Below are 23,997 nucleotides of genomic sequence, written 5' to 3'. Positions count from 1 at the left end.
AATAGCTCTTAATGACCCGTGTGTGAAAACAGTATGGCCCCTATTTTTCCTGTCTGTGTATCTGATGCAATGAAGTGAAATGGCAACTAGGTTTGAAGGGATGCATTGCACACTCAACAGGCAAACAACAGCTTGTCGATGTCAAAGATGTCATAGAATGTGCATATTATTGGGACTTTCAAATGCAGTTGCTGCCAGTCCTGGAAACAACCTCAAGAGATTTACTTACTGGCTCCCAGTGAGTGTAAATATGGTATAAAGTAACAGTTGGAGAAAAATATAGAAAATACATTTCTTTATATAGTGTTGGCAGAAAAAAGAAGTAGGTTACAGTCATGCCAAAATGGAAAAATCCAGACTAAATGATATTTCTGTGAAAGACCTTCAAAGTTATTGGATTATTTCAGACAGTTTTGGTCATGAGACTGTCAGCATTCCCGTTTAAACATAGACAAAATCCAATTTTGGACCCATGTGGAGCCAAAAATGGTAGTAATATTTGGGTCATGTTGAGATATGATGTGAAAAAGACTTGCAAAAAAAAGGCCTGAAGTTTTAATTTCTTTATTCCAACAGGACATTTTCTCATCCAAGACTCTGGCAGAGAAAGTAAGAATCCAAGTTCACACCAACACATACACGCATTTGATTTTACAGCATTGAATATAGTGTGCTGTGACGACTTAGAATGGATTTCTAGGCCATTGGTTCCCAAACTTTTCATCTTGTGACCCCAAAAATTTAGTTACCAGAGACTTGGGACCCCCACTGTCCCTGCAGATGGTTAAAGCATATACAACTACACACAAGCACTAATGTTCCTGTCCAACAACTGGCATTGGAACAACACAAAATAACACAAAAAAATGATAAGAAACAACAATATTATTTGATATAGTAATTAATTGTAAGAAAGGCCAGAAGCAGAATACAAGCAATTCCAATGTATAGACTTTATCACTGGCTGCATATGCACATGTTTGATAATTAGACACCCAGGTGTGTCTATCTCTGTGTGTAGAGAGCAGCAAAACATTTTTTTTTTTTTTTTTCAAAAATGTATATATTAAATGTCTATTTATTTTTTTGGAAGGCATCTCCCTCTAGGTGTCTTGCGACCCTCACTTTGGGAACCACAGTTCGAGGCTATAGGAATCTAAAAGTCACTTAGAATTGGGATCACATAGTAACTCACAGTTTAAACAATATGACCTGATGTGATACAATACATAGCCCACAATAACAATAATATCATGATAATACAGAAAGATCAAATATAAAATCCCCCCTAAAAGATAAAGTGCAGGGTTTACATGTCTATTACTGCAGTTTGTTGTCAGTTTGACCTCTTTAAATTCATCATCCATTTCAACATAGTCTCTCTTCATCTCTTCATTTATCAACTTCTCTTTTGCCAAGGAACTTCTGTTCACGTTACCCTTATTCAGGTCAAAAGTGCCACCTTGAGGAGTCATGAGGTAGTAATGCTGTTATTCAAATCGGTAGGGGAAATCTGTTACGATAGCCATATTTTTTAAATTTAATTATTCACTTTTGCAACGAGCCAATCAGTTATTGTATCACACTAGTCAGGACAACAACATATTTCCAGATTGATGTTATTCCTGAACCCTTCTGGTCACAGATCCAATGTCTCCATGTCTTTATACCCTTCACATCCAAATACAGTGTAAATAAATAAGCAAGCAAATGGATGATCCCATCCATTTGTGTGTTGTGGGGCTATAAAAAGTAGAAATATCTCTATTTCCTCCTACCTCGCTCCCCACCCAGTTTGCTGACTGACAGAGGACTGAATTACACCTCATTATGCTCCGAGGTCTCAGTCGGGGAGTTGCTGCTGCTGCCTATTAATTTTATCATTCACCCACAATAGGGAAGTTCTGTTCACAAATAGAATACAGAACTCAAGACGCTTCATTATGTTGCTCCTGTGTGTGCTTACTTAAAGCAGCTGGTAGCCTCCCCTGACTTCTTCAATGTAGGTTATTACCTGGGTTGTAGCACGCAGCCTGCCCTGCCACCGGGGGGAGGGGGGGGCATACTTGTGAAGAAACAAAAGTGACTTTTTTTTTCTCCTCTGTGGATTTGGTCAGTAACACAAAATAAAAGGTGAGAGTTTTTTTTTCTGGGTCAACATACCCATGCTTCCCACAGTAATCCAACGGTAATACAACCTGATATCATGCACTTCAATACCAACAAATGTGACATCCAGGCCAATGCATTAATAGTATAAAATGGTGTGAATAAGAGGAAGATTCAGCTTCTCTGCCCAGTCCTAAAGCTCAGTCAGAAACCAATTTTCATCACAGCTTTCATGTCCTGCTGCCTCAGCAATTCCTCCATAGCTTGTTCCCGCTACATCAGTGGATCCTCTGTTGTGCGAGTCAAAAGGCTCTGCTCTGACAATCCGCAAGGAATACATTAACACGAAGGGCTATTCCAGACTTGCAATCCTACCCTCTTATACCCATCATGCATTTGAGAAAGTGGCTCTTACACACACACAAAAAGCACATATATAATCCAATTGTAGTATTTTGGAAATCACAACCAAGGCAATGACTAATTTATGTCTACACTGATATTTCATTAGTGTGCGCTGGGTCTCGCTGCCCTTGTTCTGTCAGTGCTTTCAAGCCAAAGAACAAGGCTCGCTGACAGGATACTACTGCCATGAATTCAGCCTTTCTTTGCAGATATTTAGAGTGATAAATGAGCATAGGTTTTGTCACACTACTGTAGAATAAGAAGCCCATGTAGTGAGATGTTAGATGTTAGCCTTTTTGGATGTTGTATGTTTTTAAATCTAAGACAAACAAGGATACCTATATATGAAATGATGTACTAATACTTTGTTAGTTATTGTTAGAATAACTTTGTTAGGCAATAATTGATAAATTAACTGACATACTTAAGCTAATTTAATGACTAATCGTATATCACTAATGGATATAAGGCCTTAACATGTACAAGGAAAGACTTTTGTACTGCCAAATTCACAGAAAAATCAATCAATCTTGATTTGTATAGTTAGTTGAAGTATAGTTGAAGAAGAAGATAAAAGAAAACGACAGTAATCCAACCTGGAGGTAACAAATGCATGAACTAGTTTTTCTGCATCGTTTTTTGGTGTGTGGATATGCCTACATTTTAGAGATATTACTAATGTGAAAATGGGCTTTTCTTGAAATCTGTTTTATGTGAAAGTTAAAGGAAATATCTTGATCAAATAGGACTCCTAGATTCCTATGGTGCTAGATGCTAGGCTGATACCTCTAAGGAGATTTATATCATTAGCTAAAGTCTCTCTGGGGTTTTTAGGGCCAAGCACAATAACTTCAAAAAGATTCTGGTCATCCAGGTTCTAAAGGCATGCTAGAGTTTGCATATCTGATTGGTGTCATCAGGCCTCATTGATACGTATAAAGCTCCCCCAGCCCGATGGAAATTTCAGGTTCAACAGCGTGCTTTAGGTGAATTAATTCTGGATTGAAATTAGTGGAGTGACCGGAAACATGACTTCAAATAAAAGCTAGGGTAGCGCGGTTTCAGCTGGACGTGCAATAATGTTCTTTAAATTGAAAACTGTGAATTAAGCTTTACAAATATTGTGTTTTCTGCTTGTTTTGCTATACCCAGGTGACCCCAAAAGGCTGTGCTGCTTTAAAGTACTAGTGCTAACACCATAATGAAGTGTATGAAACTGTTACAACCTTAGAATAAACCTTTGTTTTTTGGCATCCCCCATATTTGAAACCTTAATTCATTAGCATTAGTCAGTGATGCACATGGGGCTGTTTACTGTTCTGTACTGAGAAAGCCAAGTACAAAAATGTCACGACTGAATATTAAGCAGAATAGCAATAATTCACTCACTAAGACAGAGTGCATTACATTGTGTGGTGTAGACTTTTGGGATAGACTGAATCTGCATCTCAAACACAGTCAACAAGGTCTATATGGATTAGACTATGTGGATACTTGTAAGTATTTACTTTATACTGTACATTATGTTGTATTTTGCAACAGGGATTGCTTTATAAGTTTACTGTCCATTATTTAATTGTTATATTTGTGTGGTTTTTAATCTATGTTACACATAACAAACTACCAATCCACCCAGCCATTATCCATACTGCTCATCTCATTCAGGGTTGCAGTGGGCTGTCAATCAAGTTCATTTCACAAATCAAAATGTGTGTTGGGGGCCAAATCTGTTAAACTACAAATGCTGAAGCCAGGCATCTTCTGTAGTTTTAAGAAAACGTTGTCTATCTTTTTATATTCAGGGTTCCTCAACTCTGCCCTCCTTTGCTAAATTTGAGGGTTTTTTTTAGAGGAATAAAGAAAACAAAATAGGCTAAATTGCAACGTAGTTTGGTGCCACTTTTACAGCAGTCCAGCATTTTCATTTCAAGTTGAATTAAGGGAATAAACTGCTGAGGTTTCAAATGGGACTACACGTGGACTTGACCAAGACAGGAGCTCGGAAACACTGACTAGTCACTGCAGCCAGCCAAGCCAGCCATTGATAGATTTGTGGCTATGTAGGGGAATGGTCGGGTAGAGAGAGAGAGAGCGAGAGAGAGAGAGAAGAGACAGAATTACACATTGTCTCTGTGCTGTTACTCGCTCCTTTTGCTCGTCTCAGCAGGCTCGTAGTCACTGCTTCAGCGTGTACAAACTTTCTGGTGTGTGAAAGCAAGACTCCCAGAAAGCAGCGTGTGTGGAATGGGGCTTTAATTACTTGAATCCAAAAAAAATAAAAATGCTTCAGTTATTTATAACAGTTATCCTTATTTGGTGTCTATGTGTGATTTAGTTTGAGTGTGTATGTGTGTGCCCTCAGGAGTGAGCAGCTGGTCTTCTCACTCCTGTGCGGTGGGAATCAGACTTTCCTATTGATCTGTATCGCCCATGGGAATTGTGTGCGTGTGTGTGTGTGTGTGTGTGCATGTGTGTGTGTATTGCCCACCTCACATCCTTTTTAACAGCATACTATAGCAGCTTGGGATTCAGCACAGCTTAGTTTTATGTTACAGTGCCACCACTTGGTGACAACCAGAATTGCACTCAAACACACACAGCTCCTTCTGTGAATTTTAAATACAGTCAAGTAATATATCTTTTTTTCCTTTCTCTCTGTGTATCTGTCTTTAGTGTGCTGGTTGTTTACTCCTGAATAGGGAAGAGAATGTAAGGATCCTTGATCTTTACTTGGACTTCTTTCCATTGGAATGTCTTAATACAGTGTGTAATCATGTGTGTGTGTGTCTTTGTTGCAGGTTGTCAATCTCGGTGGAGTTGCCGGCTTGAAAGGGGAAAAAGGTGACCGGGTGAGTTTTTGAAAGACATGTACAAAACATAGAAAAATTGAGACTAATATCAGGGAATGTGTGATGTCATCACGTGTCGAGACAGGCCTCGCACTGAACAATGAGAGCCAGCCACATCCACAAAAACACACTCATACCTGCACACTTTGATGTGAGTCTTAAACGATGCTGGCTGTGGACCAATCCACCATGTAAGCTGAAGTGCATTCTTCAGCGCTCACCCACGAGCAATCATTCTTTTTTTTTTTCTCTCTCTCCCCCTCTCCATCTTAGGGTGATGACTGTTCTGGCTCCCATTCAGGCCCTGTAAGTTACTTTTTTCCCATTGTGTCTCTCTCTGTATTCTAAAGTTTCTTCTTCTGCACAGAGGTGTTGTCTTGTAAATTTGGCAACGGAGCAAAAATACAGAGCTGAAAATCAAGCCGGGAAGTGGTCTGTGATGATTCATGCTAACCAAGTGTCTCTAACCTCAGTGCTCACATGGACCCAGGGGCCAGAAGGGAGAGCCGGTGAGTGCCAATCTTCCTGCTACAGGTTATGGCAACACATCCCACCGCCTCCCAAACCAGCTTTCCCCATCGGCTATTTAGTTTGATCTTTGTTCAAAACCTCATTTCTAATCATCCAAGCTCAACATTAATTATGCAGGGGGAATGATGTGTGTGCGTTGCATGGATCTGCATGTACAGTACAAGCGGATTTAGGCATGTGTGTCTTTACGTTTGATGCAGTAGGAGTATTGCATGCACAATATGGACTGTTTCCAAAGTTGGAGTGTTTCCTGCTGTTAGCCCATACTGGTTTCCTACTAGTCACTGTGTTGTTTGTCATGCTCCACTGGTGTGTGTGTGTGTGTGTGTGTGTGTGTGTGTGTGTGTGTGTGTGTTTGTTGTCCAGGTCATTGATCTGGTTCTTGTCTCCATTCCCTCTCTCCACAGGGATCACCTGCCAACTGGGCTGAAGCAGCTGGGTACAAGGTGAAAGGTTTAAAGAAACTTGCTGTAATGCATAATCAAAACCTGACCTTTTTTAACCATTATCCAATTTAATTTCTCAAACGTATTATTTCCACTTGTGGCTCCCTCTGTCCTTGTGTCTCACACCCCCCCCCCCCCCCCCCCACACACCCTCTGGTTCTGTCTAGGGTGAAAAAGGTCAGAAGGGAGAGCTAGGCCCACAGGGTCTCACAGGCACTCCAGGGAAGGACGTAGGTGTTTTTATTTCGTTATATAATTATCCTCTTTCTCTCCTTTTTTTCCTTTCTCTTGCAATTGTAAAAAAAATCTGCAGAAATGTCTTCCAGGCATGTCATTTGATTTGAGTTTTCATCAAACATGAAGCTTGAATAATATTCTCTCAATACCTCATATGCTTAAGTGAGCATCCACTCATAAACACACCAAAAAACTCACACACACACACACACACGCACGCATAAATATCCACTCACGCTGTTTTTTTTTTGTTTTTTTTATCAAACTAGGAGCGGATATTCAGTAGACTAACACAGTACTACTCTTTAAGCTCAGCATCCCATTGATATCTGCTCTCCCCCTTTCCTCCCTCCCTCCCTCCCGTGGCGTTAAGTCGGCCCGTTAATGCCTGTTAGATTAGGCTAGAGCAACAAAGCTTGCACAATCAATGCTGCCTCATTGACTGTTCTGTTCGTCTCGCACACAGCCAGGCGCCTATTCACGACGACTTAAACCTCATAATCTTCCCTGTTCAGCGCCGTGATCCTGTAGACGCATGAAAAGTTTTTGAGGAACAAATTACAACGTGTGTGTGCTCTCTGAGATTTTCCCCCCTTCTTCTTTTTTTTTTTTGGTATCAGACACACACTCATGTTTAGCCGTTCACCGGGCTAAGTGCTTGTTAGGACAGATGGATTTAGCGGAGCAGAGATTTTTTTCTTCAGCCTCTCATCCATCTGACAGTGTGAATATGAATGTGCTTGTTGATGTGACTTGAATCAGGCAGGCAGCAAATATTGCATATGCACCACTGAAGATAATACATCTTACAGACTTCACAATCCCTCCTATTTCTATTTCCAGTTGTGAAATGTCAAATAAATGAGGGAACTCTGATGCAGTGTGTGAACACGTTACAAAATAGATTTCTCTAATGCTTGTTTGATTAGTCTAGGCTGACACTGGTGAGGACACTGGTGAGGACTACTGACCCACACTCATGCTTTTACTTCCCTCTCTCTCTCTTGCCATTTCCCCAGGGTCGAGCAGGGTCCATCTGTGTGGTCGGACCCAAAGGACAAAAGGTCTGTCTGCATTAGGTGTAGGAGTTTTTTTTACCCTCAACCTGTCTGCACTCTAACAGTCCAGATTGAATTAAATAGATCTGTTGCTTCACCTGTTTTCACAGGGTTTCCCAGGTTTGGTGGGTCCTGAGGGTTTGGCTGGAGAGCCAGGGAGGCCAGGACTTCCAGGCCTACCTGGAATTGGAAGGCCAGGCTTACCAGTAAGTGTTTTTTTCTTAATTAAAGAATTCTGGAGGTAATAAATGTGCCACTTAGTACTTATTGGATGGTGTCATTTCGCTTATTATCTTAATGTCCTTACACTCCTCTTACAGATCATGTCAATTTGACCAATAAGTAGTATTATTAGCCGGGGAAGGGCACGACTTGGCAGGACTCCTTCTATTGCTGCAGCGCTCATTGTCCTTTACAAAAGCCTTAAAGCATCTTAAGAAAGACATTCCAAAAGTTTTCTGCACTTTCTTTCTTTTTTACTCTCAGGGCCCTCCTGGAGAACCGGGTGGTGCAAAAGGAGACAAGGTAAGTTCCCCTCTCGATGACCCAACATATCTCTTGAGGCATGTGAGTTATCTACACTGAAAGTAAAATATAGAAATTAAGGTTTGATTATGAAAGGTTATTCGAATAACTGAGCTAGGAGGCAAAGGCGATTCTAGAGTCTGATGTCGCCCGAGGCAAAAGTAAATTGGAGACCCTCCCGCCAGCGTTCAGCAGGACAATGAGAGTGAATGCTGTCAGATGAGGCCCCTTTAGGGAGTTTTCCCACTGTCATTGTAAAATTTGAGTTGCTTTGGTTCAAAGTTTGTCCGCCCTCTGGGGCCCCCTACTGGTCTGGGGCCCCAAGCGGTTCCCTGCCTTTACAAGTAGCACCCCTGCTAGGAGGAAAATAAACTGATAAATAGGACTACTAATTGCTGTGATATTAATCAAGAATTTGTCCAGCATTGAACCAACCATTGAGCTGCTCATCAGCCTGTGTCAGTTTTAAAACCAGTGTTTCCTGCAGGGCTTTGGATTGCTGTTGGATGCTCTGTTAGCATCCCTGCTCATGGCTCAGGCCACATGGTGATCCGTGGAAACACAACTTTACTAATTGTTTCATCCCACCATGTCTGTATTTACCATGCAGGTATCAGCTGGTGGTTATGTGTGACTTCACTACGAAATGTATCGTCAGTAACACAACACCCTGCTGAAGTCTGTCGCTGTGTTCTATAACTGAAGCTATAGCCCCTAAATGCACACGCCGCCTTTGGTATTTCATCTGTATACACAGCATGCACTGCAGCTGCAGCCTTTGCACAGACACACATCCCTGTAATAATATGTTAACATGCTCAATATTGTCAAAGCTTATACGAGACAATGAACATGTTTCTGGCAATCTCTGCAAACTTGTGTAAATACACAGGTTAAATGTTTGCATTTATTTTGTGTTAAATTAACTGAAAGTAGGTAGCTGGACAGGAACAAACTTTGGAATACTTAATTTTTGATATTTGTCAATAAATATAGGGTTATGGTAAGGGGTTAGGGTTAGGGTTAAGGGTACACTGTTACACTATAACATAATTTAAGACTCTTCATCCATAAGAACTTTTGCATCCTCTATGGATTCAAAGATTTGTTATGCCACCCTCCCAAATGGGCGTTCATATTAAAGCTGCATGGATTACGAGGATTGTTTTCAGCGTGACTTTTACAATACTCTTATGAATATGCAGTCATCTGTGTTCACAGGGAGATTCTGGATCTAAAGGAGAAGATGGAACACCAGGAGATCCAGTAAGAGACTCTTAAACATTGATTGATATTCAGGAAGGCGAACCTGAGCTTTGAATCTACAGTCATCCCAACTGTGAGCTTATACATCAAACTTCAACTGTGGTTCTTTTGTTTTCATAGGGCCCAAGAGGACCAGGGGGGTCTAAAGGAAATAAGGTGCTTGTAAACATTGTTTTTTTTTTTTTAAATCTCTTTATCTGCATGCCTTTGTGCCGTTTAATTCACATTTTGTGTGTTTGCATCTCCAGGGTGACCCATGCGAAGTGTGCCCCGTGTTGCCTGCAGATTTAGGCAACACAGTGGCTCTTCAAGGGAAGCCAGGCCCAAAAGGAGAGCCTGGATCACCAGGCATGGGAGAGAGAGGACTGCCTGTAAGTACAACAGTTTGACTTTAATGTCATGCTGTAATGTGTTCTGAACCTGCCCCGAATGTTCACTTTAACATTTTTACGATCTTGCTACATGTTTTATTAGGCGGCTGTAGACACAGTCTGAGCTGTAGCTGACGATTAAACCTTGAACACTTGTTTGATAATGTATATATTTTATTTTTCTTGTCTCTCCAAGGGGAAGGTATGCAGTTTAGTTTTTCCTTGGAGCTTGTATTTTGCCCTTATAAATTCTCACTATACTGCAGCAGTTCAAGGATGCTGTCAGAAGTTTATCCTCAGAGGCAAAGGTCATTTTATTAATGTAATCTTTACACGTATTTCTCTGTCTCCCACGAGTCAGGACTCCAAAAAAAAAATACTGTGCATTGTATTTCTCTTTCTGTTCACTCTGCATCTCTGCATTTGCCCCTTGCAGTTGAGATGGGGAATGATTTGTGGTGGGGGGGAAAAAAAGAATATAAATCTAAAGCCTTATGAGATTTTCTGTGCAACGATTTCCAATAATGTCAGCATCCATCTGTCATACCTGGTTAGGGCCGAAAGGAGAAGGAAGGTAGAGCAACAGAGAGAGAGAGAGAGAGAGAGAGAAAGGAAGATATGACCTCACTCTTAACAAAGTTGAACTAACAGGACTCTTTATTCTGGTTTACTTCTGCTCTTCTCCTGTCTTTTCTCTCGCCATATATACCATGGGCCCCAGGGTGCAGATGGCAAAGGAGGACAGAAGGTAAAGAGTTCCACCTCGTTCATTTACAGCTCATGGTTCATTCGTATTCTGTAGAAGCGTGACCTATACACACTCATCTGCATTGCTACACATTCAGATATGCTAACATCAGCAGTGCAGAAGGCTCTCTCCTTAAGCAGATGCAAGCCGACTTAACTTCACAAAGGAAAGAGACCAAAGTGCACACACACTCACACACATTTAGAACTCCTACACAAAGATACCTTCATACCCAGTGTGCCAACATGCTCAAGCCCATGCACTGGCATCCATCCGCTCAAATATAGCTGATACACTCCCACATCTGCTTAATAGCTCCGCTGTGCTTCCAATGTCATGTCAAGACACGACATCCCAAATAAAAACATGTTCATCAGACGAAACTGTGGCTAATTAGCTTTCTTGGATGTCTGTGTTTTTGTGTTGGCAGGGAGAATCCGGATCAGATGGCGCCAAAGGAGAAAAGGTCACCAGGGAGTCTTGATATTGAACAATTTCTTGTTTAGACTCCTTAATAAAGTTGTCGAGTAGATAGAGTACCATAATTAGTGAGCTCAACATTGCTTTTATTGCTAAACCTGTACATATATTTTTTTTAATTAATCAGCATTAGTTACAACTGTCTTTTCATCAATTGATGTGGATTTGGAGACCATATTTGACGGAGCCCTCATCTCTCTATTTGCTTTAGGGAGAGGCATGTTCTGTGTGCCCCACTCTCGGAGAGTTACCCCCTAATGTCCCTGGGGCGATAGGTCAAACCCTGAAGCAGAAGGGTGAGAAGGGAGAGCCTGGGATTGGTCAGACAGGAGAGCAAGTAAGTCTGTTTTTTGTATTAAAAAAAAAAGACAAAATTGTAGTTATGAATAAAAGCGCAAAAAGGAGGAAATTATAATTCCCCTAAACCCTTCCTGAAAACATAACAACACCTCTGTTGTCATCATTAGAGTTCTTTGTTGTCACTGTAATGGTATAAAAAAAAAGATCCTGAATTAAGACACGTTTTTGATTCTATATTTCTGATTTTTTAAAAGTCAGCACCTTCATTAAAATGATGAGCCGTTACATTTTTCCGCACCACAGGGGGAACCAGGAAATGTGGGACCACCTGGCCTTACTGGGAAGAAGGTAAGCAGCATTAAAAGGAAAAGGACTGAGAGCAATAGCAGACTAGGCTAAGGGCAGCTCGCTCAGTAGGTTGCTGAATGGGGTTCTTAAAAGACTTTATAAGGAAGATAATCACAGCAGTGCGCTAATTTTAAGGCCCAAAACTGTCTGCCACGGCGATTTTACCCAGTGGGGAACGTATTAGCAAAAAGCTCAGGTACTGAAATACCACATTCATATACTATAAAATCTGAATAACCAATTTAAAAAGACTCATCCATTTTTATCAATTTGTGAAATTATTATTTTTTTTGTTCACTTGTCTTCAGGGTGAGGCAGGCAGCAGAGGAGCTGATGGTAAGACGGTAAGTTCAGATTCAGATTTTGGAAATAAAAGGTAAAAGGTAACACCAAATATGGATTTTACACCGTGTTTTTATTAAATGTGTCTCATATGACAGGGAAAACCTGGACAAAGAGGACCAAGTGGCAAAGATGGGAAGACAGGCATGAAGGTAGTAGATTCGACGGGCAAGTTTTTACTCTGAAGTGTTCCAAAAAGCTTTGTTAATCTTAGTTTCAATGTTTTTAGAGTAAGAATTCTTGATGTTGTGTTTCCATAAAGGTCCTGCAATACTTAGAGAGCATGTGTCAAGTATTCAGAAGTCTACGAACAGTTTAGATTTCAAGTGCTGTAGGTCATTACAACTATTTAAGATTGGTTTATAGGCCTACACAGGCGCTTACTTTGTCGAGTAATGAAATCCTTTTCAGCAACTTGGCTATAGGTGAAACTGTAAGTGTCAATCATCCACACTTTCATCATACCACTTGCCATTCTCTATAGCTAACATGATACTTGGAATTCCAGTGAGAATTGGCAGCTACTAGTTAGTAGCTGGCATGTAGCTTATAGGGTACAGGCTACGAAAGTTTAATTTTGGGTGTAAGTAAGAAATTTACAATTAATATTCAGGCAGCTATTGTTGAAAGTACAGCAACACCTTCACGCAAGTTATTTTAGCATAACACTGACGCTGACATGTTTGGCTGCACAAGTGGAACACAATAACCCCTTTGATTAAAGTTAGCTTGTCAACTAATGTTGTTTTCAGTTAGCTAGCCTACTAATGTTGTTATAAGTTAGCTAGCATAATGTTATTGGAATGTAAAAATGCTAACACTTTATCGGTCTATTGAATAAAAGAAAAGCATCTCATGTATCTTCAGTATTGTCAACGACAGTCGGACTTAAACAACTTAACAGCTGTAAAAACAAAACATGGACTTTTGCTTAAACAATACCATTTAGATGAGCCCTTTTCTCTAAGCTCTTATCTAAATGAAAAAGCCTTCTTTTCTCTTCAAGCTGTAAATACACATTTTTGGATAACCAACAAAATAATTTCTAGGCATTAATCTTGTGATTTTTTTCAGTTTAATAAGTATCTAATAGTGATGCTCCTATAAAGCTGACTTTATACATCTTGAGTTATCCGAGTCTTCCAAAACAAACAAGCAGTAATTAAATCTCAGCTGTGAGAGTTTTTTAAAGGACAAAAAGATCAAACCTTATACCTTCAGTCCTCCGTAACCTTCGTTAGTTACCTGTTGTTTTTATAATCTAATTTAAAATTCTCCTCCTGGTTTATGAAGCTCTTGCTGGTCCGTCTCCACAGCACATCACAGGCATGCTGTCAGTTTATAACCCTCTGGCCACAAGGTGAAAAACTACCCCATAGCCTATGTGAAGAACTTTAAAAGTCTGGTGAAGAGGCATTCAGTATTTATACTCTTAAAGAAACTAAAGATCTCATTTTGATTCAAACAACTTTATTCATCCCTCTTGGTGCAAGTGGTTTGGAACAGTTTGTACATAAAAAAAACATAGAGAAAGACACATTGACGTACAGACAACAAGTTAAAGAAGAGAGCTGAAATATAGAATAGGACCTAAAAGGGGATAACCAATGCCAAGCAGACTGATAAGTAATCAACCAGACTGGACTCAAAAATTAAATAAACTGTTCTTAATTATGTTGAAGACATCATGTTGTTCTTTGTCGAAGTCCATATCACTCAGGTGTTATATCTATTATCTCACAGGGAGAGCCAGGACTGCCTGGTCTCGCCACTCAAGGAATTAAGGGTGAGAAGGTAAGCATAGATGTACAAGTTGAAGTTGGCTTCTCTCTTGGATTGATTGATACGCAAACTAACCTTCCTGACTCTCAGGGCGAGTGTGGCGTGTGCCAGCTGTCCGAGGTTGGAAGCGGACCTGCCGGATACAAAATGCCTGAGGGAAATACCGGCACACCAGGTGAACCTGGCCTTCCAGGTCCACCCGGACCTCCAGGTTTTGGAGCTAATGGCAAACAGGTTTGAATCTGTAACAAATTGTTTAATTAGAGGAATACAAAAAGTGCACAGATGGCTTCTTCTAAATGTGCTTTTAAGTGAGGTTGTACATTTGTTTGTACATTGCGTGCGATGGAAGTAAGACGTGGGTGTTGATTAAAAGATGCTATGACACTACTGCATAGTGTTGATAATGCATGTAAAGATTCATAAGATTCCAAATTAGTTAAGGGTTTTACCAATAAAGGTGTGCCGTTTAGCAGAACCCTGGATCAACAAGAATGTACTAAAAACTGTTTGATAGTCTGATATGAGTCAGTACACTGAGGTTTAAATTGCAACAACGTTCTATATTAAAATGAATTGTTTGTAATTCGGACTGCAGCCTTAGTATGAAGGTTCAGATCGGATCATCTTATATCAGAGTGGTGCACACCCTTAGTTGTTATTGTCAGATGAGAGAAGGTCAGGGCCCCTCACTTGGCTTCTTTAGAGTGCTCTCTGAAAAGAAAAACAAAGACTCATCCCTGCAGCTTCAACTCATTATTCCTTGATAAACACGCCAAGGTACTGTGGCCAATAACCAAAACTGTAGTAGAACCTGCAAAGTGTAAGCGATATAATCATTTAATGGTTTATTTAACTTCCCTTCCTTTTTTTGTTGAAGCAGTTTGTAGTGCCTCTGTGCTTAGCTTTGTAGCAATAGTTTTCTTGACCTGAATGGATAGAGGATTGCACATCACTGTCAGATAGCTTTGGGTGTATGCAGATTCTGCATACCTATACAGTATGTGTTTATTGTATCTGTATGCATTTAAAAGTATCTATTGTTTGCTTACACAGGGTCCACCAGGTGCTGCTGGGACTAAAGGAGAAAGGGTAATAGTCCTGTCTAAGTTTCTCATGGATTTTTCTCAGAAATATTTGAGTTTTGTTTATTTATTTTCACTCACTGTGTATGCCTTCCTTGATCAAATCATACATTCAGACCACGTCCAGTCTGTTGAGGGATTTTGAGCGATGTTGGAGCATTCTGTTTGTTTTATAAATAAGGGTTATCTTCAAAACAGTCTAGCTTATATAAACCATTGGATAACAGGAGGAACCAGGCTATTTGGAGTCACCAGTGGCCTTTAGAGACAGTCAGGTCCTCTTAACTAATTTGACATCTACTAGGGCCAAGCATGTCTGCAGAAAAGGAACCCTGCATAGTATCCAGAGATATTTTCAGAAAGCCTGGGTACTCTGCTTTATTTCAGGTCACCAAGTCCATCTTTTGGAACGCTCACATCACTTTACCGAAATACCAGGGAAATAAATCTGCCATCAACTGGGCCAGGCTGCTTTAAATCACAGCCAAGCTCTCCCCACAATCACTTTGCTTAGACTCCAAAGCAGAGCCCGACCTTTACTAAATGTTTGAGTCTGATCAGGTTCCGTAAGTTGAAAGTTAAAAAAGTAAAACTTGAAGAGGAGAATACAGCGGGGAATAGAGGGTAAAGAAAAAATCCCAACAGAACATATTGTGTGCATTTTTTACCTTTAACAGACATGTTTCATCAATTCATATTCCTGCCTATATGCTTTATTTTAAGTCCAATGAAATGTGCATTGTCCTTTTGTACTATACAAACAAAACAGGACCAACCTGTAAAACAATTACTCCATTGCACTTCTAATTGTGAGAGCTACTGTAGAGAGAGTTTACTCGCTTTGCTTCTTATCATCTAAAACTAGGGGGATCAAGGAGATAAAGGTGATAATGGACTGGATGGAGCTCCTGGAGTCCCAGGACTACCCGGAGAGCCTGGTAGAGATGGACTATTGGGTTTCAAGGGAGAGAAGGTATAGAGTGCCTGAACTGTTGGTCCAGATCCACTATTCTGCATCATATTTTTCATTTGCTGACTGATTTATGTTAACGACTTTTACGTCAATTGTGAAGGGGCTTGCATTTTAAAAAAGTAGTGGCCATGTTATCTGCAAAGTACTTCCCCCTTTCCACAAATCAAGTATGAAAGAGATCTTGTTTGGTCTTTATGAAATTATGTGGATTTGGTTTTGATATCTTGAAATTAGAAGTCATGTCTGATACAACTGATCACACCAACAAAAATGGCTCCAGAGCTGAGATATTACTGGCAAAATGAGGAAATGTCATCTTCTATCTACAGTTAGATTGTTGTAAAGAGGCCCAGGAATCATGGTTTGGATTTGTTTTTGTCTTTTGTTTTTTTTCCTAGGGTGATGCTTGTACCAGCTGTCCTTCTCTAGGATCTGCAGGGGGTGATGGTGTAACTGTGCCAGGCCCCAAAGGAGAGAGAGGAGAGCCCGGTCCCCCAGGACAAGGAAAGCCTGGAAAAAATGTAAGGGAATTGTGTGTATTTACTAATGTATTTACTCAATGATAATTGCTGATGATCAGTTTACACATTTTCTTCTCAGGGAAAAGCTGGCTTACCAGGTGTGCAGGGGCCTGCAGGTCCCAAAGGAAGCAAGGTATGAATGTAATTTTATTGTATTATAAATACATGCAGAGGATTGTCTGAACTAATGCGTCACTGACAGTATTTCTGTGATGAACTGTGCCCCCTGTAGGGAGAAACTGGAGCTGCAGGAATTGGGCTTCCAGGACCTCAAGTAAGGCTGATGTGGCAGCTGATGCAGCTGTGCCATAAAAACATGCAAACAGCTCCTAAATGGATGCTATCCTGCTGTGATCTCAGTAATGAACACCACATGCTTTCATGATAAGAGTTTTCCTCCCCCTAAGAGCTAACAAAAAAGAAAAATGGTTGTACATTTTAATCTAAAACTAATCCTGGAGAGTTCTCTCTGAAAGTCTTTGATTCAATGGTGGGATTTTCCTTGTATGGTTCACGTGGAAACCCCTTAGTCCTCTACTCTTCAACGTCTGTTATAGTGAGGGCTTTCTTAACCAAATCACAACTAAACATCCTGCATTCCTTTTTTGTGTCTTTTGTAATGAATATCAAAGGGTGAGGAGGGACCAAGAGGAGTCCCAGGACTTGCGGTAAGTTTCCCTTCTATTTCTAAAGTCCTTTTTCTGGACTTATTTAATGGATTTTATTGTCTAACTTGTGTGTTTTTGTACAGGGACCTCTTGGAGCTAAAGGGTTGACTGGGCCTGTTGGCCCTGCTGGAGAAAAGGTACAGTAGCAGAGAGGTCAAAGTGGAAATTGTTGTGGAAGTACACAATCGTAAGTAATGAAACCATGTGACTTAGGCTGCATATGTGTCCTGCTCATAGGGCTCCAATGGAGAGGTCGGGCTTCCAGGACCGCAGGGGCCTGTCGGCATTGGAATATCAGGGCCACCGGTGAGACATAAATGCATCTTCTTTTGCATATGTATATGAGCATACAATGTCATGCTTTTATTATGTCAAACACTGTTTTTCACACACAGGGTAGAGATGGAGCCTCCGGCGCGAATGGACTGCCAGGAGCTGATGGCAGACCTGTGAGTTGTCTTCTTCCTTTTTTTGTCTGAAGCTTCATTTGCATGTTTGTTTTTTTATAACATTTGCATCAACAAGAGCTGTTAAAGAAATTCCACTTGATGACTGGAGTTGTGTTAGCATCTGTGTAGTTTTAATTTTCTTTGAGCCTCTTTGGGAATTGACCTTGAATTAGGCATAATTTGTAACCAAGGATGTCTGCCTCGATCCATAACAGAGGCAATGTCTGCTCCCATCTCATCCTCTGTCCCCTGATCTGTACTCAGCTCCCCCTACCCCCCCCGTGAGCTTTCTACTGGAACAACAAAGCAAGAGTAACTAAGTGTTTATGTGTGTCTTTGTCTCCTTGTGTGTTTGTGTGTCTGTGTATTTCTTTGCTGTCTCCTTCTCTTGTAGGGGCTTGATGGAGCTAAGGGGGACAAGGTAAGTCTACCGTTTTGTTTGGATGAAGGGATCTGGAGGGGTTTGAATAAACGGGGGTGGAACAGATGGTAATCGCAACGGATGGTTCAACACACACACACACACACGTACGCCGCTGCCCTCGGGGCACAGATAGAGTAGCAGCAGAGGTGACGAGGGTGCTTTTTGCTGGCTGACAAGAGGAGTTTTGGGGGGGCATTAAGAGCGAGCGCGTGTGAGACTATTAATTACTGCATTTATCAGAGCCACCGGACCACACTGTTACTGAGAGGGTGGGAAACATGAGGAAGAGGTGGAGGGTTTGCTTGAGGGTCCAAATGGGTGAGTTCATTCTGACCCTTCGTTTAGAGCTGATGTATTCTGTAAAAGCATCACTTGGAAATGAAAAGAAAAGTAGGCAGAGCAATCATGTGGGCTTCCGTCGTCACACATTTGAAATGAAGTACACCTTTCCTGGCATTCATTGTTATCGTCCTCAAATTCAAGGTTCCACACTCTAAGCTAACAAAACTGAACTCAAAAGACCTTCACACTACATCATCTCATCATCGTTTTGAGTATTTTTTCTAATATAAAGCAAAACTGCAAAGTCTGCGAAGAGTCCTGGAAGCTGAAAGAGTTTTGAATGAGGACTTCAGTTCTGCAGCCTGTGCTTCAAATTGTGCAAAGACTTTCACTTTGTCTCTTTTTTTTTTTTACGAGTCTTTTTTAATGTTTATTTTAGGGACTACCTGGGGATTGTAACTGCATTATCCCAGTGCACACCAGCGTAGGAGGACCCGTGAGTACACACATGCACACTGCACACGCACTCTGAAATAAACACATGTCGGCATGCAATTAGTTTAATGTAGAGAGTTGTAGCCTCACACCAGGAGTCTGACTACACATTGACTTTTAAACACACTCTCAGAGGGTTTATTAGGACTCCACAGGGGATGTATGGAGATGAAAAAAAACATTAATGCCAAGTTGTTTCCTCTCTGTATCTTTGTGTGCTCTCACATTTCTTGTGTTATTTTTAGCTTAACACTTTGAAATTTCTGTATATTCTGTTCGTGCTAGCACCATGGCTGCTCTGAATTTTGACTACTTTTGCCTTCCAGGGAGCTCCAGGAACTCCAATAAACACTTGGCAGCCCGGGCCTCAGGTCTGATCTGTCAGCCAACAGTCCTGTCTGATAACTTTGGCTTTGTTTTTTTTGCAAGCTTTGTTTTTCTTGCAAAGTTTGCAGAGAAAAATCACAGAATTCTTCATTCCTGTTCGACTGTGAATGTGTCATTTTAGGTCATGCCTTTGTGTTTTTCTAGGGTCCACCAGGACCTCCTGGCCCTCCTGGCCCACCTGGGCCTCAGGGTGTTAATGGAATCCAAGGACCACAGGTAAGAGAAAAGGGGGCAGTAGGTTGGGGAAGGGGTCTCTCTCTACAGTTCACTTCAAAAGCTGCTCCATCAGCAAAGATGCAGGCTTACGGCTTGGGCTTTCGGGGTACTTCTTGTTTTAAAAAAAGCATTGCCTTGACATGCTTTGCAACACAATGGGTACATAAAGTTCATAATGTGCATGTCCAAAATGGAGCGATGTGTATTGCAACAGTTTGGTTTACTGTAAAATTGAATGATTTAAAAAGATTAAATGATCAATGCACTAACCCATCCATGGCTTCAAGCTTTGGGAATATTCGTCAAGACATGAACATTTATTTGAAGGTTCGGCTTGAATACTATAGCCAAAAATATTGTAGTGTCAATGAATAAGTACCAGTTTGATGATCTGAAGTTTGGAACGGGAGCGGACCTTCAAATAAAGTGTCATAGGGACCTCTGTTGCAAGAGTTAAAGGTTTAGGAAAGATATCAGAGGTGGTGATGGTGTCTGGTTGGAGGAGGTCATGTCTTTGACAAAAGGTGCATTTGTATTTATTGCTGAATGCAAAAAAAGATTCCTAAAGAAAACCTTTAGATTCCTGGTGTTGAAATGGCAATAGTAGAAGGAACAGGCTTGAAGATTTTGACCCTGACCCTTTGACTCTGCCTTGACCGCTGGTGGAGGTGGGGAGTGGCTAGTCTTTAATTAGCAGCAAATCAGTTCAATCTCAGTTCCTTCTTTCAGGGTATCCCTGGAAACGACGGGATACCGGGGAACCCGGGTTCGCCTGGCTACAGCGTAAGTAAAATTAGAGGGGAAAAGAGGAGAGTCGGCATATCGACTGACTCAAGACATTTAAAAGTGATGCAGAAACAACAAAGGGTCGTTAACTCTAAGTGGGCTTTATTTAACATGATAACCTTTAAGGCCACTTATTATTCATCATATGGGTCATACAAGGTTTGTAACATGATTTGGTTCTAATTTCACCTTATCAAAGCACAGTTCAATTTAATAGAATTTTAGTTGAGTAATGCTTATTAAATCATGATTTAAGGGGATTCAATTCTGTGAGTCCCCTAATTTTACAGGAAAGTTAGAATATGATTTCCCTTCATTTGATCCTAAATTCAAAGGGATGCTGCAGATTCCAGAGCAAGGATACAGTGTTACAATTGTAGATGACAATGGGAATGGAGATAAGGCCTGTGCAGATGCCTGCATATCTCATAGTAATGGATCTGTACTGCTTGAAACATATGCTGGACTTCTCTGACACTATTTGCATAGACAAAGTTTAAGCCCATTGTGCGTCTGACCATAGGTCTGTTTGAAATCCCTGAGGATTTTGGGTGTCCTTTCCGACAAACTTAATTTACTCACAGCGAGTGCAAGGACAAAATCAAAGTGAGAAACAAGTTGTTGTGTTGAGAAGTTATCTGTGGTTTCTTTCTTCTTCTTTTTTTTTAATATGGTGCCAGTGTTGTTTCTTTCAAGTCTGCAGATGGCTTAATTTCATTAAGGGAAACATCGATGCTGATCTCCAGCCAGCGCCCAAGGGGAATTTCACCTTCAACAAAGGAATTAAAGTAGAAGTTTAATGGAGGTCCTGGGAAATGAGATTTAGACAGATCTTGTTGAAAATATGCAGAAAGGTTGCTGCTTGTTAGCACATGAGCAACATTATTATGGTTGAACTGACCACAGAACAACCTCTTATCCTTCACCAACTTTGACAACAGTAGAAAAGTTAATGCTGGCATATAAACCAATCAAATGTGTCCATTTTTCTTTTTTGGTTCTGCAGCTATTGTGTTAACTCAAGTGTCAGCATAGATGTGAGGACTCTCAAGAACTACTCCGTCTTTGAAGATAACACCTTGTAGCTCAGAGAAGTCAGCCACTGGGCCATCGAAATACAGTGGAACTTCTTTTTGAGAAAAGGCCTTGTCCCCAATCATACAACAGCCAATACTTTCCAGCATAAAATAGCCTTTCTAGTTAAAGGCCTCAGTTTGAACAATGTGAAATGGCTTTGTAATGACTGTGAAACCAGGCCAGGTGCTATTGACAGACTCTCTCAGTGGAAAAGGTCCCACTGCAGACCCACTTTCATAGCAAAATGCTATTGGGCTTGTAAATGGCGCAGTTTTATTTCAGAACTTCCCATAAATAGACAGCTGAACTCCATTGTATTTCCCCCCCTTTGGTCTTCTTCCTTTGTGCCCCATTTTTAAGCTTTGAATTTTGGTTTAACCAATCAATATTTGTCCCACAATTCTAGTTTATTTTATTTTATTTGTAGCTTGTTTCGTGGACAGCCCCCTTTAGTTAACTGTACAGTCAAAGGAGCAGCTTTAGTCTTCATGGCTAATTTTCAGCTGTAGTCCACGACCAGTTGTCAGTAGGCAACCTAAAATACATACATATACCATAAACGGCATTACAGTAGCCCTAAGTAAAAGGAAGAGACACATGCAACATGTTGCACTCAATTGGAGCAAGCACAAACAAGCAACTTCTTCTTGACTTGTGCTTTATTCATGTAGGCTACTGCTTTTTTTGGGCCATGAACACAGACAAATTCTTTGGTCAGTTTGTCCTGACTGTGGCTCAGTGGTAGGTGGTCCACCTATGTACTAAAAGTTGCTCCAAGTGACTACATCCTTGTAAAGTTGAAAGTTATTCACAAAGTGTCTTAGCCCTTAAAAGAGCTCCTCAGGTGTAAAACTGTTGGTACTAGTGAGGTCAGACTTTTAACAGTCTTAAGAGTTTCTCAAGCTGAGTATAAAATGGAGAAATGTTCTGCAAAGAATCTTTTTGACTCATGGTTGGGCAGAACAGACAAAAATTATTTGTGCAGACATTTCAATCCGTCTATGACATTTTTCAGTACAAATTGAGACATGCATGTTGAGTTTGTCTACACGCGCTCACCTCCACAGGTGTATCTAATCACTGATTAAGACCCTTTACCTGCTGCACAAGTGAGCATGTGATTTTAAACATCTTGTAGGCTATGTTTATGAAGTATGTCTTACAAATTAACACACAGTGTTCATAATTACACAATGTCTGACTAGATTGTACGTTTGACTTTTTAATCCCAAGTTTCTTTGACTAACCAATCACAGCTTCTGAAAAATTGTGTCCAACAATGGGGTCAACCCCACCACCTCACTAAGATAAAAGTTTCTATCCATTTCTTGCTCAGAGTTGCTCTGAGAATGTTCCTAAATCACTTCTAGACTAACACTCCTTGCTAGGAATTGTTAAGGTAAGTTAGGAGCTCTCTGAGAGGATTGTCAAAATGTTTGTGAATACTGGCCCTGGACTTTAGGGGTGAAGCATGCTTAGGCACGGTACAGATTGCCATAAACCACCACTGCAGAAAATAGATTAAAGATAGAAGAAAGGAACTCACAAGAGCCGAGATACAAAGACCAACAGGCCCCTGTTCATAAAGAAACCAAAAGGGTTGGGTCAAATACTCCCAAAACTCAACAAACTGCATTTGTAGAGCTACATGAAATAGTAAGGAAAGTCAAGTGGTGCTTATGAAGAATCACACACTTCTAAAAGACACAAGAAACACAGAGAGACCCACTCACTATCTATGATGGTGAGACAACGAGTCAGCAGACTGCTGCAACTCAAGGGAATAATATAACCGTAACACACCTGGTCCTAATCAGGGCCAATCAGTCACACACACACACCTGATGCTGCACTGAGATGATTACCTCCCCACACTCAGTGAGAGTCCAGAGTGACCTCCCTCACAACATTAGGATATCATTGACACATTATCATATCAGCACTTCCTCATCGATCAGTAGCTGTAAACATGGTTAATTGAAAATGGGGAGGGACATCAGGCCATTTCTAAGAGTAAATAGAACATATTTGATGAGTAAGCTACTGTACCACTAGACAACATCTCTGCATTGAACAACTTTGAAAATAAATTAATAAGCTAGCATAAAGCAAGCTAGGAAGTACATTGCTAGCTAACATTCGTCTCTCATTTTGGTTGTGTAACTTTGTTAAAGTTCAAATAAGCTTACAATCACTTTTCTCGCTCGTGACATAAGTATTATGTTGTTTTTAATCACATTAATACTACTACATACTATTTTGTCCCTTAGATGAACCCTGGATATGCCTCTGCAGTGTCTCCCTGCCTTTGAATGGCTCATTTTACGTTTAAAAAAAAAAAAAACTCTAGACAGCTCAGTGGACGAGTCCAAAGTTATATCCACCTCATGACATCACACATTTGACTTTTTTAAACTATTTTTTTAGTTATTTTTCTTTAGTTGTTGATCTATAACAGGTTCCTTTTTCCGTGGTTAAGTTAATCTTCTATCTACTGGAAGGTCCTAACTTTATTTCAAAATAAAAGCAGGTTTGAATTCAAACAGCAAGTAAAGCACTCTCAGATTAAGAGTACAACAATTCAAAATAAAAGCCTGACGATTTTTATTTTGAAATGCAAAATGGAATTTCAATCATGCAATTAAAATGTGTATTAATTGTGATTGAGTTTTCAAATTCATGGATTAATAGCAATTACAAATGTTAATTGTTTGAAAGCCCTAGTTTTAAGTTGTTGTTTTTACTAGTAACATCTTTGAATCTGCTAATGCCGTTAACACTGTCTAATTGCAGAGTTTGATAGATGAAGCATTAGTCTTTTATTTAGTATTTTCTTC

General features: G+C 40.4%; 1 protein-coding gene across 4 annotated transcripts in view; it reads left to right on the top strand.

The window, feature by feature from the left end:
• col16a1 (collagen, type XVI, alpha 1) overlaps window positions 1-23,997 on the top strand; it is a 75,272-nt gene that overhangs the window by 32,047 nt on the left and 19,228 nt on the right. The window contains exons 9-43 of one of the 4 annotated variants that reach the window (XM_065947787.1): window positions 577-609; window positions 5,188-5,223; window positions 5,313-5,363; window positions 5,637-5,669; window positions 5,837-5,872; window positions 6,302-6,340; window positions 6,508-6,570; window positions 7,597-7,641; window positions 7,746-7,841; window positions 8,122-8,160; window positions 9,382-9,426; window positions 9,547-9,582; window positions 9,675-9,797; window positions 10,519-10,545; window positions 10,976-11,011; window positions 11,237-11,362; window positions 11,629-11,673; window positions 11,982-12,017; window positions 12,114-12,167; window positions 13,759-13,809; window positions 13,888-14,031; window positions 14,854-14,889; window positions 15,748-15,855; window positions 16,254-16,376; window positions 16,456-16,509; window positions 16,609-16,650; window positions 17,009-17,044; window positions 17,128-17,181; window positions 17,282-17,350; window positions 17,440-17,493; window positions 17,888-17,914; window positions 18,639-18,695; window positions 19,021-19,065; window positions 19,226-19,297; window positions 20,027-20,080. In XM_065947787.1, the coding sequence (XP_065803859.1) occupies window positions 577-609; window positions 5,188-5,223; window positions 5,313-5,363; window positions 5,637-5,669; window positions 5,837-5,872; window positions 6,302-6,340; window positions 6,508-6,570; window positions 7,597-7,641; window positions 7,746-7,841; window positions 8,122-8,160; window positions 9,382-9,426; window positions 9,547-9,582; window positions 9,675-9,797; window positions 10,519-10,545; window positions 10,976-11,011; window positions 11,237-11,362; window positions 11,629-11,673; window positions 11,982-12,017; window positions 12,114-12,167; window positions 13,759-13,809; window positions 13,888-14,031; window positions 14,854-14,889; window positions 15,748-15,855; window positions 16,254-16,376; window positions 16,456-16,509; window positions 16,609-16,650; window positions 17,009-17,044; window positions 17,128-17,181; window positions 17,282-17,350; window positions 17,440-17,493; window positions 17,888-17,914; window positions 18,639-18,695; window positions 19,021-19,065; window positions 19,226-19,297; window positions 20,027-20,080 (2,025 nt within the window). The remainder of the gene's footprint in view (window positions 1-576; window positions 610-5,187; window positions 5,224-5,312; window positions 5,364-5,636; window positions 5,670-5,836; window positions 5,873-6,301; window positions 6,341-6,507; window positions 6,571-7,596; window positions 7,642-7,745; window positions 7,842-8,121; window positions 8,161-9,381; window positions 9,427-9,546; window positions 9,583-9,674; window positions 9,798-10,518; window positions 10,546-10,975; window positions 11,012-11,236; window positions 11,363-11,628; window positions 11,674-11,981; window positions 12,018-12,113; window positions 12,168-13,758; window positions 13,810-13,887; window positions 14,032-14,853; window positions 14,890-15,747; window positions 15,856-16,253; window positions 16,377-16,455; window positions 16,510-16,608; window positions 16,651-17,008; window positions 17,045-17,127; window positions 17,182-17,281; window positions 17,351-17,439; window positions 17,494-17,887; window positions 17,915-18,638; window positions 18,696-19,020; window positions 19,066-19,225; window positions 19,298-20,026; window positions 20,081-23,997) is intronic. The other 3 variants (XM_065947788.1, XM_020653165.3, XM_065947789.1) reach the window with 3 other exon arrangements.

The sequence above is a fragment of the Labrus bergylta genome, chromosome 19 (assembly GCF_963930695.1).
Source record: "Labrus bergylta chromosome 19, fLabBer1.1, whole genome shotgun sequence".
NCBI lineage: Eukaryota > Metazoa > Chordata > Actinopteri > Labriformes > Labridae > Labrus > Labrus bergylta.
Note: the sequence above shows the minus strand (reverse complement) of the source record. Positions and strands in the feature narration are given on the sequence as shown.